At 42.3% G+C, this 18856-nt stretch overlaps 2 protein-coding genes across 2 annotated transcripts; both read left to right on the top strand.

The window, feature by feature from the left end:
• Positions 1 to 1022: 1022 nt before the first annotated feature.
• kncn (kinocilin) lies at positions 1023 to 11266 on the top strand. The gene is given in 5 exon segments (XM_053652230.1): positions 1023 to 2057; positions 2708 to 2776; positions 3209 to 3300; positions 7516 to 7592; positions 10910 to 11266. Coding segments are annotated over 5 exon segments (456 nt in total). The 5' UTR covers positions 1023 to 1909; the 3' UTR covers positions 10980 to 11266.
• A 604-nt stretch (positions 11267 to 11870) lies between these two features.
• On the top strand, positions 11871 to 13412 carry tmem275a (transmembrane protein 275a). The gene is made up of 2 exons (XM_053651333.1): positions 11871 to 12302; positions 12705 to 13412. Exon 2 carries the CDS (start codon positions 12792 to 12794, stop codon positions 13410 to 13412), a length of 621 nt encoding a protein of 206 aa, XP_053507308.1. The 5' UTR covers positions 11871 to 12302; positions 12705 to 12791.
• The last annotated feature ends 5444 nt before the right edge of the window (positions 13413 to 18856 follow it).

The following is an 18856-nucleotide window of genomic DNA, read 5'->3' as shown; positions in this document are numbered from 1 at the left end:
GATAGAGCTCAACACGAGCAGGAATGTGTGTGTGTGTGTGTGTGTGTGTGTGTGGAACAGCGTGTAATCTGAATAATTTAAAAGATGAATGGAGTGTGTGTGTGTGTGTGTGTCCTTTCTCATACAGTACTCTTGGATATATTCGTTTTAACTGAGTCATAACGACCCACCGTGAATAAGATTCAACAATTAATGTAGTAACGCGCCCACGCACTCGCTCATTTATTCACGAAAACACACACCTCGGAGTAAGCTGGCGTTATATCCGGCTAAACAATGCTGTCCAAAACATGTTTAACGTATTTAGAGTAGTATTTTTACACTCTGAGCCCTGAGCTTAGCTAACAGTTAAGGTAGGCTTGTACCGAAGGTTCATCGATATTTACGTGGGGGAAAGTCCCGTGTAGACAGAGTCGGGTCAGCGTAATCGGATTTTCGGACACATTTCATATTCGGATTATTAAAAATCACCTGCATGTAGTACTGTACACACCTCCGAGGTTGCCAGATATTTTTCTTGAGTAAAAGCATCTCAAGACAAAACACTCGGATTTAAACCTGAAAAAAAATCGGACAGGGGACGGGATAGAAAATACGGACCGAATGTAATAGGGCGTAGCATAAAAGCAAGATACAATTCGGAACATTTCAAATGGAAACTCTAATACGATGATATACAGTATGAATGAGGAGATTTTGCGAAATGCGTAGGAATAAATCTAATAGGTGTCTTGTATATCGCCAATATATTGCTGCATGAATAGTCCTAGTTGTAGTTATCGTGTTAGATGATCACACGGCAAAACAAAATGGCTTCCGCGCTCATTATTGAGCAGCACGTAGAATAGCGCTTGATCCAGCGCACGCAGTTATTGGACTTTTTATTCGTTTATATCGTGCTCCGATATTAAAGTTATTTGTGCGAAACTTAATGACGTTGTACGATAAAATCATAATGTGTGTGTGTGTGTGTGTGTGTGTGTGTGTGTGTGTGTGTGTGTGGGGCTTTGATCACGCTTTTATCTCACCCTGTAAGTGTCAGTGAGGTGACGTGAGCGAACGCCGACGGTTAGAGTGGTAGTGTATGTTAAAGGATTGTGTAGAACAGAGTGTATGGGAGTAAAATGCTGTAATATTCAGTAGTGGGGAAATGAAAGGAGCTATATTGAGAAACACGTCTGTTAGCGCTGGCCGAGCCGGCCTTGTTAAACCGATTAGCCTCCATCAATCAGGTCCTAATTAGTGTGGAGTTGGAGCCGGAATGTGACGCAGGAAACCGGAGCAAGTTCGTTAAACATGGATGAGGCAATGGGAGAAAATGGAACACACACACACACACACACACACACACACACAATGGACTTTAGGGAGAGTTACAGTCAATCTGCTGGCTTTAGAACTCTGTCCTGATCACACACTCGGTCTGCTGCCAGGTTACAGGTCTGTATGCACGTGTGAGTGTACAGGTGTGTGGGACTGTTACAGGTGAGTGTGTGTTTGGGGTGTTTTTGGGGGTGTGAGTGTCATTTTAGCTCCTGTCCTCTCTGTAAAGGCTGTGTCCGAGGTGTGTTTCAGGTCTGCGTGTGTTTAAGGTGTGTTTAGGATGTGTTTCAGGTGTGTTTCAGGTGTGTTTAAGGTGTTTCAGGTGTGTTTCAGGTGTTTAGTGTATGTTTCAGGTCTGCTCGTGTTTAAGGTGTGTTTAGGGTGTGTTTCAGGTGTATATGTGTGTTGCAGGTGTGTATCAGCCGAATGTGTGTGTGTTTCAGGTGTGTATTAATGTACTGTCCCATTCCTGTTTTTGCTTCACAGATCTATTTCGGGGTGTCAGTGAGTCTCAGGTGTGTGTGTGTGTGTGTGTGTTTGGATGCCTGCATGTGAGTGTGTTTTGTCCGTGCGTGTGTGTGTGTGAATGAACGCAGTCAGTATTGGGGAGTACCATGGGCTGCGGGTGGGCTCGGCCCTCCTCAGTATCGTATCCGGCTGCATCATCATCGGCGTGTCTAAAGACTGCGATGCAGACGCGGTTGGGGGAGTTTTCCTCGGAGCAGGAGGACTGGGTGAGGAAGCTCACTTTAATCTCACACTTTCGGGTTTAACCATCACTTAAGCATCACATTTTAAAGCACGGACACATCGGAACTCTGGGAAATGTATTTTTAGCATCCCACTTTATGATGTGAAAATGTACAATGGCTGGCTTTGAACGGCTCAGATCAGATCAGATCAGATCAGAAGAGAAGAGAAGAGAAGAGAAGAGAAGAGAAGGATTCAGCAGTCTTGAGGAGAAACTGAGCCACTTTTCCTTTCAGTCATCCGATCCAGCAGCTGTAACCCAAACCACTCGATCACTGAGCGGAGAAACCCATTCACACACAGCCTCCGACATGATGCTGATGACCTTTGACCTTTTGTGACACCTATCGTGAAATCGTGTCACATGACAGCTACCGAGGAAAGTGTGTGTGTGTGTGTGTGTGTGTGACAGACAGAGACAGAGACAGACAAACATATAGCTCAACAGACAGACATACAGACAGACACCATTTACACAGCTTGACAGACATGAAGACAGTCAGACAGACAGTCAGACAGACAGACAGACACATAGTTCCACAAGTCCAATATCACAGTGGTTATAAAATCGTCACTGCATCGTGAGATATTAAAATGTTTTCTCTTTTCTCTCTGTTTATGTTTTGTTCTACAGGTCTCCTGATCTCCGCGTATCCGTTCATCAAAGCCTGGTTCAGCGTCCATCACATTTTACCCAACATCGGTGTGGTTCTTTCTTTTCATTTTCTCCCAGCCTGACCACGCCCTCCTAATTTTCAGTCTTGCACAGACCAAACTGCCTGCACCTCATTTTTACATCGTTATGATTTTTACGAGCCAGCTACATACTCACACTGCGCTAGCATCTGTGAAACCAAACCAAGCGTTAGCTAACTAGAGCAGCGTCACTGTAGATCACGGCTTGACGTAAACCGGTACTCGCTGGTACTCAGTACCGCCACTGCTATGTTTTGCTCTTTTGAGTACCGTAATTTTTCATTTTTTCGGTGTACCTGCAGTTCCCATGAGCTCCACTCCGCGCCGAGTCAGCCATAGAATTAAAGGGACTGTCTAGTTAATAATAGCAACAGTATGTTTTGCTAAACACCCAAATGAATTTCATTGGCTACCCAATTAAATAACATTTTTCTCCCAGGAAACTTCAGGGTCCAGCCAATGGCTCCAACTCCGGCCCCCGAACAGCCCTCTGACTCCCTCAGAAGAGAGGGTAAGTGCACTTAGCTAGAAGTTAGCTAGTTTTTTGCTAGCTTTCTACCAACCAAAGTGGACAGGTTAGCAAGCAGCCTTGACAGTTCACAGACTTACAGCGTTCACAACATTCTTTATACACAAGACTTAATTTTGTACCTTAAATTATTTTTTTAAACTTGATCTGAAGCTGGAGAAACCTTCAGTAGTTTATCAGAGTTCGTTTTGTACTAGCCTGACGTCACAGCGGTCTGTGTAACCCGCTCTTAAGTTAGTGTTTTTTGGCAGACGCAACGGTTCTTGGATTCAGTACGTTCTCAGTTTTCGGTTCAGTTCACAAAGTGAGTCGATTCAGTTTGGCTCACTTTTATTTCGCTCGTTTTTTAAAAAAATATATATATATTTTCAGTACTTAATTATATACTGGAATTCTTAAACCAGTAACCCTAACGTCGTGTAGACAAGTTCAGTTCAGATAGAACTGATTGATTTAAAAGAATCAAAATCGAAGAAATGATTCGTTCATGAGTCAGAAGTCACTATTTCTAGACGCGCAGTAAACGTCAGCAAAGACGTCTTTTTTTCTTTTCTTTTCTTTCTTTTTTTTTTTTTTTACATCTTTCAGATGTCTTTGTCCTCATGGGGGAGGCTAATTCACGAACAAAGAAAGTAAATGACACATTTCGCGAAATAATCATTGCTATTCCCTGTAACCTACATTCTTAGAACCCTCAAGGGTCTTCAGCTGTCCTTCTGGAGCAACCTCTTAAGGGTTTTTATGTAGAACAACAACAAACGATTACAACAAATGATTTCCCTATCAGAAAGGGTTCGAAAATGTATTTTTACTTTTATTTTTAATTTAAATCATCCACCGAACCCTTAAAGAACCCTTGAAGTACCCCTTTCCCTCACAGCTCACAGCGCACAGCTCCACGGTCTCTGTTCTGACCCTGAGCTTGGGTCTGTGTCTGTCTGTGTGGTGTTCCACATGTCACATGGGTTTCCTCCGGGTTCTCCGGTTTCCTCGCACATCCCAAAAAACATGCCAGTAAGGTGCATTAGCAAATCTAAACCGCCCCTAGTTGTGAATGAGTGTGCGATGGACTGGCATCCTATTCAAGGTGCATTCCCAGCTCACGTCCGGTATTCCCGGGATAGACTCCGGGAATCTGCCGCAACTCTGACCAGCGCTTACCGGAGAGGAATGAATAAAACGTTCCTGATCTGAGGCCATTATTTTACAGCAGACTTTATAAGAACATCCTTCTTTCACAATCCCCTGTGAAGCCTTTCATCCTTTATCTCGTAGTCTTCGTATATCTTATTCGCATTCGGAGCCTTATGATGTTGCCCTATGTTTCATATTTCTCTCATTTCTATTTCTTTAGTTGTGTAGTTTGGTCGCGTCTCGTGTCTGCCCAGCTTCTGCTCCATAATGGATCCCTGACTGTATGTTATGGATAATGACTGCATTAAAGTCTTGGAAAGAAGCACAATAAAACGAATTTCCAGCTGCGTCACACTGCGCTTCTCTAGGCTTCAGTGAGGGAAATTGGACATTTTTTAAGAAAAACAGGAAATGCAGGGTTTGTGTTTTTTTTTTTGTGTTTTTTTTTTTAACAAAAAAAGTCTCAGTTTGTAAATTAGACAGAGAGCTCATGGTGTGCTGATTTAGTGGGTAAACGAGCTGCAAATTGAGTCATTTTCAAGGACTTTTCATAGCGACAATCCTGTTTAAATGTCTGCGTGACCCTGTGAGATTCATATTACAGCCTTCATGTTCCCATTTCCTGTTTGATGTGGGCAGTCTGGGGTTTTTAACACTGTTTATCTCAACGAGTTTAAAACATTGACTAGCGCATGATGATGATGATGTCACCAGATACTTACGTAAGGAATAAAAAACTAAATGACAATGACAGCTTGTTGCTCTTGTTACCAGGAAACCACAAAACGTAAACTCCTCTGTCCAGAAAACATGAACAGCTGTACCTCCCTCTCTGTTACAAAGCGCTAACACTGGAGACTCCTTCTGTAAATGTTACAGAAACACTGGAGTCTCCTTCGAGAAAGCTTCACCATATCAGCGATTATACACAGTTCCAGCGCCTGATGTTAATATTACACGTGTGCCGTCAGGTTCAGAAGAACCAAAAATGCACTGCAAGGCTCATTTTATTCCATTAGTCCTTTCTCTAAAATCTATTCATTTTGGATAGGGGGAATATTTTGTTTCCTGGAAGTGAGTTTATTTTTAAAGCGCTGTCTGTCTGTATTTTAATTGTAAATGAGCTGCTTGTCCTGTTTGTATTCTTCTCCGTCCTTTAAATGGAGGTGTGCAGTGACGGAAGATGATTACGGGCTCAGTGACAGTGATGTCTCTGAAACCCTGTGAAGTGTCCAGTAACTGGCTAATGAAGGAGTGTATCATTTAATCAGAGAGGAGAGATCACACCAGCGTTATGGAAATGGCTGTGAAATGCATCTCACACAGCATGCATTCTCTCTCTCTCTCTCTCTCTCTCTCTCTCTCTCTCTCATCCGCTATCGTGTCTGCTCTCTGCCTGATAACGTCTGCTTTTATTACGGCTCACGCTGGTTCATTTCCACATTACACAATATATTCACTCTGTAATAAGCACTGAACTGATCTGATTCTGGCAGTGTGTTAAGGGGTAGATGAACTGTAAGATTGCTGAATGGATGGAAGGATAGATAAACGGATGAATAGTTAGAGGACTTAATGAATGGATGGGTGGATGGATGGAGAGATGGATAAATGGGTCGACGAATAGATGTACAGATGAATGAAGGGGTGGTTGAATAGTCAGCAGCATCTAATAGATGGATGGATTAATGGATAGATGGAAGGATAAATGGATGAATTGATGGAAGGATGAATAGGCAGATGGATAGATGGATGGATGGATAGATGGATTCATGGAAGGAGATATAGATAGATGATGAATGGATGAATAGATAGATGGATGGATGAAAGGATGGAAAGATGAATAGATGGAAGGATGGATGGAAGGAGAAATAGATAGATGGATGGATGGAAGGACGAATAGACAGAAGGATTATGGACAGATGGATGAATAGATGGAAGGATGCATAGATAGATGGATGGATGGAAGGATGAATAGATGGATGGATGGATGGAATGATGAATAGATAGATGGATGGAAGGATAAATAGATGGGTGGATGGATGGCTGGATGGAAGGATGAATAGACAGATGGATAGAAGGATGGATGAATAGATGGATGGATGAATAGACAGATGGATGAATAGACAGATGGATGGAAGGATGGATGAATAGATGGATGGATGAATAGACAGATGGATGGAAGGATGAATAGACAGATGGATGAATAGACAGATGGATGGAAGGATGAATAGACAGATGGATGAATAGACAGATGGATGGAAGGATGAATGAATAGACAGATGGATGAATAGATGGATGGAAGGGTGAATAGATAGATGGATGAATAGACAGATGGATGGAAGGATGAATGAATAGATAGATGGATGAATAGATGGATGGATGGAAGGATGAATAGACAGATGGATGGATGAATAGATGGATGGATGAATAGACAGATGGATAAATAGATGGATGGAAGGATAGATGGATGAATAGACAGATGGATGGAAGGAAGGATGAATAGATGGATGGACGGAAGGATGGATGAATAGACAGATGGATGGAAGGAAGGATGAATAGATGGATGGATGGAAGGATGGATGAATAGATAGATGGATGAATAGACAGATGGATGGAAGGAAGGATGAATAGATGGATGGACGGAAGGATGGATGAATAGATGGATGGATGGAAGGATGGATGAATAGATAGATGGATGAATAGATAGATGGATGGAAGGATGAATAGACAGATGGATGGAAGGATGGATGAATAGATAGATGGATAGATAGATTCCAGCAAACTGTTCTCACGTCTGTAGAAATGTTCATTTATCGCTCACCACACAGCGCCGTATTTACTATAATTATTATTGAACTGAATAATGTGAGCGTGTGAATAATGTTTGAACGGAGCGAGAATAAATGTATTTTTCTCTCGGACCGCATGTACACACACATATTTATTCCTGCGGAGCATGAAGCAGCCGTGCTGTCACACACTAAATCATGGAAGTAGGCCGAAGGGAAGAGAGCAGGGGGTGTGATGAGCGGTGCTAAATGTTTCTCTGTTTGTTATTTATCTTAGGGACGCTGGGTCAGCTGGAGCTCTCGAAGAGCCGCATGGGGACGTTTGTGGAGGCGGGAGCTGCTGCAGCTGAGGGCTCGCAGGAAGACGGGTGAGAAATATGTAAATTAGGACGGAGGTCAAGCAGCCTTGACCCCTACTGCGCCACCTGAGTGTGTGCGCTGGACTGGACGAGAACAAAATAGGAAACCGTTACACGATAAAAAGCTGTTTATTCCAAACCTCTTCTCGAGACATCCTGTGTACTTGTTAGATTTACATAAAACCACAGCGCCGTCGAGTTCTGGACTGTGATTGGTCAGAAGGTGTTGATTAATTCTCAGCGGCTCTGACAGTACCACAGCTGCACATCACAGCTTTATATTAACGCGCTCGTTCTAACGCGTTATCGTTTCTATAGTAACCATGTAGTCATTCACAGGGACACGTACGGTGCATGCGCCACTGATAATAAACAGGTTTTTTTTTTTTAAATCATCGATACCGTATGGTGAAGTTTTCTGTAAGGAGACCTACACGGTATTTTACGTTTATGGAAGGAGTCTCCAGTGTCAGAGGTAAAGCTGTAACCTTAGGTTTGTGGTTTCTCTGTAACAAAGAACAACAAGCTGTGTTTTATCGTCTTATTAACTTCTACAGAGAGAGAAAGAGAATAAAGAGAGGGAATAAAGAGAGGGAACGACCATGCATGTTTATAGCTGCTGTAACGTAAGTGACAACAGGAACAGACGTCCCACAACATTACATGTAGCTAGAAATGGCTACAAAGCGTGACGTGTCATTCTTAAATGGATTCTAAAATTGTAATCATTGGCAAATTGTTGTGGTATAGGAGTAAACGTTTGGGTTTTGGTTTTTATAGCGAACCAATCATCTTCAGCGTAGTAAGAGTAACTCTACACCGACAAGGACGTGCCGAAATTTGATTGTTTCGGAGGGAGACGTGTTCCAGAGAGAAATCAGATGGTGTGCATGTTAGAACTGTACACTTTTGGTAAATAGACTGATAGAATACAGAAACATGGTCGGTGTAAGTGAGAGCACAGGCGTCGTTTTAGTTATACACACACACAAAAGAAAGCGACTGTAAGCTAGTGATTAAAGCAGCGATGCTTTAGTAAATTACCTGCAGTGGTTTTAATTGTGAAATAATGTCAGGTTGTTTCCTTGCCCAGGAACGGCCACACACACACACACACACACACACACACACACACACACACATGTATACGCTCATTACATTTTCATCCTGGTGTTTTCCCTGTCTCGATATGGCCGTGTCTCCTGAGCGTGCGTGTAATTTGATTCTGGTTTCCAGCAGCGCAGGCGTGAGTGTGTGGCTCGCTGGAGAATAGTGTGATAGTAACTCGCAGGCTTTGATGGCCGTTTTGTATTAAACTCATTTTTTTCCGCGAGTGTGCGTCAGTGCTTATTGCCTCGTTCGCCGTGACATGTTCATGAAGAACCGGAAGAGTTCACCAAGAGTCCAAGAAAAATAAAATTCTCTGTGCAGTACACGTCACCGTTTATTTCTCAACGTGTACGTACAGTATAAACTAATACGCTTTCAAGTACCGGTCGGTTTCTTTGAAGGGGGTGTGGCCTGTGTACCCATCAATCACAGGTAACAAGACATGACCTGTGTCTCTGTCTATTTTCTAGGATTTTGATGGGTTTCCTTTCGAAATGGATGTTGTGTGTCTGTGTGTGTGTGTGTGTGTGTGTGTGTGTTGCATTACACCATGACATGAGTTACTATAATATAGTATATAATATAAAGTATATAATATAGTGTAGTACAATATAAGGTTCACTCTTGTAATCTCACACCTTCTCAAACGATCCGTGGTTTGTTATTGAACTAAGAATTCGTATAATTCAGAGGATTACACTGGATAGGATTTATTGTAATGTAAAATGGATCGCTTTGTAGTTTAGAACAAACAACAACAAACAACAACAAAAACCAAAAGTGGTGAAAAGCCGACTGAATTAACCTGAGCATCAGACGAGTCAGTGAATCTGGGACACGGCCCGAAACTGTACACCTCACACAACTGTTACACAAACGAGAGAGAGGGAGAGAGAGAGGGAGAGAGAGAGGGAGAGAGAGAGAGGGAGAGAGAGAGAGAGGGAGAGAGGGAGAGAGAGAGGGAGGGAGAACGAGAGAGAGAGAACGAGAGAGATTGCAAGAGAGAAAGAGAGAGAGTGCAAAAGAGAGAGAGAGAGAGAACGAGAGAGAGAGAGTGCAAGAGAGAGAGAGAGAGAGAGAGAAAGATAGTATGTACGTTTGAGTGGAAGTGATTACAAACATGTGTGAGTGTGTGTGTGTGTGTGTGTGCGCGTGTGTGTGCGCACGTGCATAACCTCCCATCTTGCTCTTCATGCAGTATAAATGACACCATCAAGGAGAGCAGTGGTGTATGTCACCATGACAACCACATCCTCAGCATCTTCACTGCTGAAAGGAGTGCAGTACGCTCGCACAGACGACACAGTCAGTGTTCAGAGCTCATTTCTACACTTGTGTCAGGAGATAGCTACGACCCTCGTGTGTTACAGAAATTTACAACGGACACACGTTTGTGACCGTTCTGAATTTAGTTCAATTTAATACAATTATTTCATTGGCACACAAGCCACGCCTCCTTTCATTACACTGACTAATGGAAAAGCTACGCCTCCTTCAGTAGGACTGACAGGAGCCTTGACTCGCCACATTGATTAGTCCCGGTTTTTAGGGCTCTGACTCTTTGTTAGTCCCATTGCTTAAGATGTGAAAGCTCAGTTGGTCAGTCCAGTCTTTAGGGCCCTGACTCTCGGTCAGTCCAGCCTTTAGGGCCCTGACTCTCGGTCAGTCCAGCCTTTAGGGCCCTGACTCTCGGTCAGTCCAGCCTTTAGGGCCCTGACTCTCGGTCAGTCCAGCCTTGAGGGCCCTGACTCTCGGTGAGTCCAGCCTTTAGGGCCCTGACTCTCGGTCAGTCCAGTCTTGAGGGCCCTGACTCTCGGTCAGTCCAGCCTTTAGGGCCCTGACTCTCGGTCAGTCCAGCCTTTAGGGCCCTGACTCTCGGTCAGTCCAGTCTTGAGGGCCCTGACTCTCGGTCAGTCCAGCCTTTAGGGCCCTGACTCTCGGTCAGTCCAGCCTTGAGGGCCCTGACTCTCGGTCAGTCCAGCCTTGAGGGCCCTGACTCTCGGTCAGTCCAGCCTTTAGGGCCCTGACTCTCGGTCAGTCCAGTCTTTAAGGCTATGGCTCTTGTTTAGTCCAGTGTTATTCCAGTCTTTAGAACTTTGGACTCTTGGTTAGTCCCAGCCTTGAGGGCTCTGACTCTCGGTTAGATGTGTTAGTATGTATGCATTTTATCAAACCCGAATACTACACACCATGTATTTTCTCTTCTTTTTCTCCAGACCCTCTACAGATGTTCCGGATATTTTGGGCAGGCGTAAACCCAAACTCTCAGAGGTGGACCTTCCATAAACATCTGAAGCTCGAACCATCAACTGTGTGAGAGTATTATAACACAATATCAGTTAGACTCAGACCTACAATTAATATCTGAGGCCAAAACCGTGTTTGCGAGTAGATGAAACAGGGATGAGTTGTGCATGTTATTAATATGAACATTAGCACGTCTTGGCCATGAGATGCGTCTTCCCTCCTGTTGTGTTCCCTCCATCGCCCCCAGGCCGTCTCTTTCGACTCCAGATCAAATGCAAATGCGACATTTATTTTAAAATCTCCAATATGTCTCATTTCCATTTCAGTGATGATCGATGTAAGCAATCCTGATGGAAGATTTAAAACAGATCATTTTGACTCGGGCGGAACAGAAAGATTGAGGAATTTAATAGCTTTTAAATGTGTGTTTAAAACAAAACGCTAAATTCTGGCACATGATAACTACAAATCGTTTGAGGACATTTGTATTTTAAAATGTTTCTGGATAATTCTATGCTGTCAAGAAATAAAACACACTTAAAAGTACTGTATTACATTAAAAAAATATATATCTGTGTCTGTGTCATGTTTCACCTCGTGTGTGTGTGTGTGTGTGTGTGTGTGTGTGTGTGTGTGAAGTGTTTTCAGCATCTGCGATGTTGGAAAAAATGGCATTAAGATGAGAAACATCAAAAACAAACATAATCCCCCATTTTTTTAAACTTAAAATTCCCCACTTGGTCATAACTGGTTGGTTAATTATAAATATCGAAATTCATCATGAGGGTTACTCCACAGTCCTGATTATCCTAATCATCCATTTGTTTCTTGAACCACTGCCTGGAGTTGGTTGATCTCAATCGGAGTGTGATTTACGCCTACCGACCTGGCTCATGTCCAATCTGGCAACCATAATCAGTCCAATCTGGCAACCCTTGCTGCCTCTATGTGATCTTCTCACAGAGAAAAGCAAATGCAGCAGAGAAACACAGATCAGAGGAACGTGTCCGAGAGCCGAGACTCATCTCTACAGCTCTACAGCTTTCTCTCTGTTTCTAACCGACAGTGCTCCTGCTCATTACAGAGCTTTCAGTGCACAGGGTGATGGATTTATTACACATTATTATGGCTTTCTTTTTTTTTTTTTTTTTTAATTTTAGATAATAAAATATCACCAGAGATCTGAAGTGGTAAAACACGAGATGATCTTTCAGCATCATTAGGAATTCACTGAGTGAAGGATTTTACGGTGCTTTCGGAGACTTGGGATGGTGATGTAATAAAAACAAAGATTGTATTTCCAGGACATGACCTGTCTGATTTCTCTGGGCTGGATTAAGACTCCAAGATTCCTTCTTACAAGTGAGTTAACGATCCATCCTATTTCCTATTCCGAATTAAAGTCCAAATCACGTTTTTGTATTCGAATACATTCGGAGTTTTTGAGTTGTGAATCGTGTATGGATTTGACTTGCTGCCCCATACTCAGGTGAAACCAGCGTTCTAGGAAACTAATCTAGCGGGGAAGTGAGATTAAAATGACCATTTGGTTATGCATGGAGTTTCTCATGACATTGCAGCAGTTGTCATGACTAAGCTGTGACCTTGCTTGAAGAATGCCGCCTGTGATCTCTCAAGAGCTTGCATTTTTACAATTGTTCTCGCCATGACAGTTCAGAAGGGTGTTAAGACCAGCAGAGAGATGGATGTATCTTCTGTACCTTTGTGATTCTTGATTAAAGTCTTTCTGTCATTTCGTTACAGGTTGCCTGAAAGACGTCACTCGGGATTAACGATGCAACACTAACAAGTCTACACCCGAGACTACATGCCCATAACTACGGTATAGAAATGGTTTGTACTGAGCATAACTCGGGCACCTCCGTGCCCAAAAAAGAGCCTCAGGTCCGTAATAAACGTAAATCCCGTCCTCAGGGCCTCCCGTCACCGGCGCTGTGCTGCGCGTGTGGCCTGTGCATCATGCTAGCGGGTATCAACATCACCCTAGTTGGCGCCTTCGCCTTCACCACGCTCATGCCCTCCGGTAACCCGCCTATCATCATCGGACCCGTCCTTCTGCTCGTCGCCTTCACTTTCTTCGCCGCCTGCTGCGTGTGCAGCCGCATGCCTCCTCCTCATAGCTCACGTCGAAACAAATCGGGCAACGTGGGCTTCATGAGGCACCACGGGGCGACGTTCGAGATTGAAACGAGCGAGCACACCATTCAAGACACGACCGCCGTGCAGCTCAGTCCCACCAACTCGCCCAGCTTTTCGCGCAGCTCGGAGTCAGATCGAGATGCCAGTGTGAACGCAAATGCTAACATTAATGCTAATGCTAATGCACCCGCTCCAGACTATTCGCTCTTCACTATGGATGCTAACGGGCCGAACTCGGTGTCAGCGGCTTTTTCCACCGCTACAGGAAGTGGGGAGGCGGTCAGGCTCACTTTGCCGTCCAATGCCACCTAGGAGAGACTGTAAATCTGTTCTGAAATGTAAATAAAAATGTTGCAGGAGGGAAGGTCACGCTTGGGTGATGTTTTGTGGTGCGTTAACGTAGACGTATTAGCGCGAGAGCCGGAGGAGTCCACGGAGTAACGAACTCGACACTGGCGGCTTTTAAAGCCTCCACGGGAAGTGAGAAATTCATCACGTTCGCTTTATCGTCCAACGCCGTCTGAAAAGAATCTGCAAATCTTTGCTGAGGTGTAAATAAGATGTTTTGAGAGGGAATTGGCACTTTGTGTGGCACTATTTTGTCGTTAATGCTAACTAAGATGCACTGGAATGTCCAGAAACATATGAAGATCTTTAAAGGATACTGAGAGACTTTTAAACTCCTTGAAATGGAAGAAGCCTCGGATCCATGGATGCTAATCAGACAAGCTTGGTGTGAGCAGCTTTTTCTGCTTCTACCATCTAATTCCACCGAGAAGAGTCCGTGAATTTCCACCGAGATGTAAATAACGTGTTGGGTGTGTTCATCACGAGTGTATTTGAACTTCCCTGAAAGCTAATGCCAAAGTGAATGCTAGCTTAAACAGGCCTTTTCCAGGATTCACACTCTTGCTAATTGGCTTGGCTAAGTAGCTTGGCATTGATTAATACTTTTGGGCGTTTTGTCCACAGGAAGCAGAGACGTGGTGAGATTCTCTTCACCTCCTGACGCTACGTCGGAGTTGAATAAGCGTAGTGCATTAGCGGAGATGTGTTAGCCCTTTTTGAAAAAGTCCTGCTTTTGGAAAGCTGACGGTCGAGAGAGAAACGTATCCAGGACTTTTGAAACTCCAAATGGATGGAGCCTCGGTGTGTGAATCACTGTGTGTCTTGTGTTTCACGCGTTCGCACTCTGCCACTGTTACTCAGATTATTCACAGTTATGGCGCTAAGAAAGACACAGAATCTGCTGACGTGCCAAGACTGTCTGCTGTCTTTGCAGACGACGCAGAGAAATACGGCGATGTGATATTACACAGACGAAGCAAATACGAACCTTTCTGTTCTGTTTCCAGGCACACATTTCTTTTTCCATTTCTATAAAAGCGTGTTGTAGTGTCGCACACTCTGCAGGATACACTGCCAACTTCTAAAACTATTCAGCATCATGAGTATTGCAAATGCCATTTAAAAAAAAAAAAAAAATGTGCAATTAATACAAGCATCATTAAGTTGTAGTATTTTTAGCGTTATCAGTAAATGACGGTAGGTTACGCGGACAGTTCGCTACGAGTGCTACGTCGTAGCTCAGAGACGCTGTTAAAGGTCACGTCGACAGTTGGGACGCTTTTGGCTTGTATGTAAAACTCATAAAACTCTTCCGAATATATAGTCGCATCACTTTCTCATCGTGCTAGACCACCTCATTCAGACCCGAGGGTGAATGCCGTGTTCCCTTTAAAACCACACCCCCAGAACTCATAAAACACCGACATGCTAATGAAGGAGGCGGAGCTTTCTTAACTGTCATACGACCTTATAATCTTCTTTATTCTGAGATAGGGGTACTGCCGAATGCACCCGGAAAATTTATTCCCTGATTGATGAGAGCTGTAAACCACTTAACTACATTCAGAGGATTTACTGTCAGCTCCAAAAATATTGGCATCCTTGGCAAAGATGGTCTCACATCTAACGAAAATATGATCCTTCAAATCCTTTAATTAAACTCAATGTATTATCTAATCTAATCTTATCTAATCTTCTGCATGTTTAATGATTAAGGGAATCATTTCTCTGTGTCACCTTTTTTTATTTATACCCCAAGTGGATGACTCAGGGACGACTCAGGTGAAAAAAAAAAAAAAAAAAAAAGTAAAAATATAAATACTATTAATATGTTTCAGTTGTTCCAGCAATTTTGCTCATAAAGAATTTCTAGGGGTGCCAAAAAATATAAACACGTGATTTTGTTGCAAAGTGTAGTTTACTTAAAAATGAAATAATACATTTACTTAAAGACAGGTTTCTTTTTCGGTGTGAGATTTTTACCCAACTTTACCAAGGGTGCCAATACTTTCGGAGCGGACCGTAATTTCGAAAGTATGGAGAGCTGGACGTTTTTAATCGGGGAAAAACGGTTAGTATTAAACGTGCGCGAGTGTTATTGCATCATAAAATAGAACAACTAATCAGGTTCCAGTATGCAGATAACGATTTGGAAAGTGGGCGGGGCATGCAATATTGGGAGCGTTTATTTTAACTGACATAATTCTGTTTTGTTGTTGTTGTTGTTGTTGTTGTTCTTGTGAAACTGCTACGTGACTCTGTTTAAGATTTTTTCCCCACTGTTTTGTCCAGCGTGCCATATTTAGTTTTTTATTCCTTCCACCAAATTGCCATGATGCGTTTTGAAAGTGATTTTCCGCCCTGCGCTCGTTCACCACGGGTCACTACACACGATTCTCCCACAGTGCTCATCAGAAAAGGGCATCCGCTCATTACTGTAATTATTCAGGAGAGATAAAGTGGCTAATGGAAAATAGCATAATGACACGACAAGTGTGCGTACGTGTGTGCGAGTGCGTGTGTGTGTGAGTGTGTGTGTGTGTGTGTGTGTGTGTGTGTATATACGGTTACAACAAACAAAAAAGGGCTGATCTTGAAAACCTACAGCGTTTAAACTCCATTAATCTGTCCTGATATTTAACGAATGGCATTGGGTTTCCGTTGAGACTTTATGTTCTTTTCATTTTTTCAGAAGTATATATTCTGTATAAACATCTGCTAAAACCTACAATGCTTTGATTTTTTTAAAAACATTTTTTTAGCTCAATTATAGAAAGTAAATACAGGTAAGATTCCTAGATACCTTTAATTTAAGAGAATAATAAATCTTCGCCTGTAGTGTACAGCAGCGAGGACCTCATTTGAAAAATTGCCCCGTGTTAAGTTCATTTGCATGCTCATTTGCATACTGAAGCTATTTGTGACATCATTACTGCAAATGCAAATATTGCAAGAACCCTACGGTCACACTAGCGACATGTGGCGAGTGACATTCGAATGGAGATGATCTAATTAGGCATTAAGCAATAAATTAAGCGACACATCCAAAAGACTGCGTGGTGAGACGTTTAAGTCATAAATCAGTCTGTAAAGGATTTCGCAGAGGGGTTTTTTTTTGTTGTGATTGTTGAAATCATTTTGAAAAATTGCAAGCGTTGCCCAGTATTGTGGAGTTTGCTTTGATCTTGTAGGGACTGTATATGTATAGCTATACATACATACATACATACATACATACATACCACTGATAATGCTGATAATGTTTCCCATTGTAAAAAAAATTAAAAAGCTGGACAAGGCCACGCCCACAAGAGACAAACTGCAAGCGAGACAAGTGCATTGCTAGTGTGAATGTAGGGTAACAGCTAAATTATTATTATTATTATTATTATTATACACTGCCATAATCCAACACTGAGGTGGAACGATACGAACAATTTTCGCTAGGTTAACACGCCAACATTATCCACACCGCTATAGCAGAACCTTAAAGGTGCTAAACACGATAAAATTTCAGATTCACTCGTCAAAGTTAAACCGTCATACCAATACACTGCCAAACCCCTAATCTAATCTAATCTAATCTAATAACGTGCTAAAGTTATAACTATATTAAGCTGCTATTGGATGCTACAGTAACTGTTACCACGGAAACGGAAAGCTGCCTTAATGACTGCGATCTCAGGATGGATCTGATGAGGGCTAATCAAACGTACTCCATATGCGATTTCGTAACGTGAAAACTGTGACTCTGTGGTTTAAAGTCGATCTGCACGTGTTTGTTTGTTAAACCTGTGATGATGTGCACTGTTGTTGGTTAAGAAAATTCTAAAGAAAAAAAAATATCGTTCATCATTTCTGGTCATTTCTGTTGTGGCAAGTTGTTATTTGTGTGTGTGTGTGTGTGTGTGTGTGTGTGTGTGTGTGTTGCTTTGGAATTTACATTGTTATCGTCGCTATCGTTTATGTTTGTCACTTTAAAATCGAGAACGACATGAAAAGTTTGATAAACGTGGCGGACAGAATGCGTTTACAAATCGGATAGCTAGCGTTTTCTTGGTTATTTGAGTTCGTAGCGTGCCCGAGGATGTTACGTTTACCTAGCTAGCGCAACGTGACCTGCTAGTCTTGTGCTAGCTTGCTGAATGTAATGAGCTAGATAGCGTAAAGCTAGCTAGCGGATCATGTTATTTTAGTAACTTTGGGCAAGTTGTGATGACAAACACATACAACCATAATGCAACTCTAGCTACATAGCTGTAACAAATTAACGCTAGCTAGCTAAATATTACTTTTTAACGTGTGGGCTAGCGTTAAATCATTTAACTTTATTTATGTATAGCTAGCTGACTGTGCAAGTACAAAAAAAAAACCCCCAAGTACAACAGGCCTAATAACCTGTTTTAAAGCCTTAGATACATTAAAAGAAATTCCAGTGAATATATTTTGTCACGTCTAAAGCGTGATCAAATTCAGCCTGTTGTTATATGTTCGATATGGTCACATGACTAGCTGGAAGGAGTGAGGTTTCATCAGTGAGTGATGTGAAGCGTTCACATAAGCGTTTTTCACTGAAATGTTCAGAGCTGTTGTGGAATTTCGTTTGTAAAAATGTGAGCTGTGACTGAATTAAACACTCAGCATGATAAACCAAACATTAAAAGAGTGTTTTGTTCATGTGTTTCTCTGCGCATTTCTCCATGCCGTCCATCGACAGAACGCGACGCCGTTTTCAGAGACCCAGAAAAAAAAAGGCAATTCTTCACAGACGTTCGGTTTATATCTGAAGACCTGGTTTTGAGATCTGAATCAGGTTCAGGTGGGACGAGTGGAAAACAACGAGAAGGAGAAAAAGACTCCAGAGACGTCTCTTAAAGCGATAACTCGGACAAAAACGTACAGTTTTCTACACCACGATCAGTCAAGATGCTAAACCGGTACAAGGGTTCGGGTTCGGGTTAGTGCAAAATTACCGGAACAATCATCAGACGCCGAACATCTGATCGAGTAGATTTGGCGTGAAAGCAAACTTTTGGCTGCATTATTACTTTAACATGTTAACCATCGATTATTTGTTATCAAAATGAAAAAAAAAAAATATTATGAATAAATAAAATGTAGACACAAATTTCAAGACTACAAACATTTCTACAATAATCTTAAACAAAATGAACAACACTTCTCTTTATAAAGAAATGTTTTGGAGTCAGGAAAACTCTGAAATGTGGTGAGCACTGAAACTAAAATAAATACTAATAAATACTTAAAGCACACCCTGAAACACCTAATGGAGGAAACACTTAATGATGAGTCGTTCACGAACGAGTCGGCACTTTGAGTCGGCTCATTTAAGTGATCAGCATACGCGGACTATATTTCCCGTTTTTTTCTTGTCTTGTTATAGATGT

The sequence above is a fragment of the Ictalurus furcatus genome, chromosome 20 (assembly GCF_023375685.1).
Source record: "Ictalurus furcatus strain D&B chromosome 20, Billie_1.0, whole genome shotgun sequence".
NCBI lineage: Eukaryota > Metazoa > Chordata > Actinopteri > Siluriformes > Ictaluridae > Ictalurus > Ictalurus furcatus.
Note: the sequence above shows the minus strand (reverse complement) of the source record. Positions and strands in the feature narration are given on the sequence as shown.

Excerpts from the sequence above, each read along its gene's own strand:
- tmem275a (XM_053651333.1), top strand. The coding sequence starts at position 12,792 with ATGGTTTGTACTGAGCATAACTCGGGCACCTCCGTGCCCAAAAAAGAG.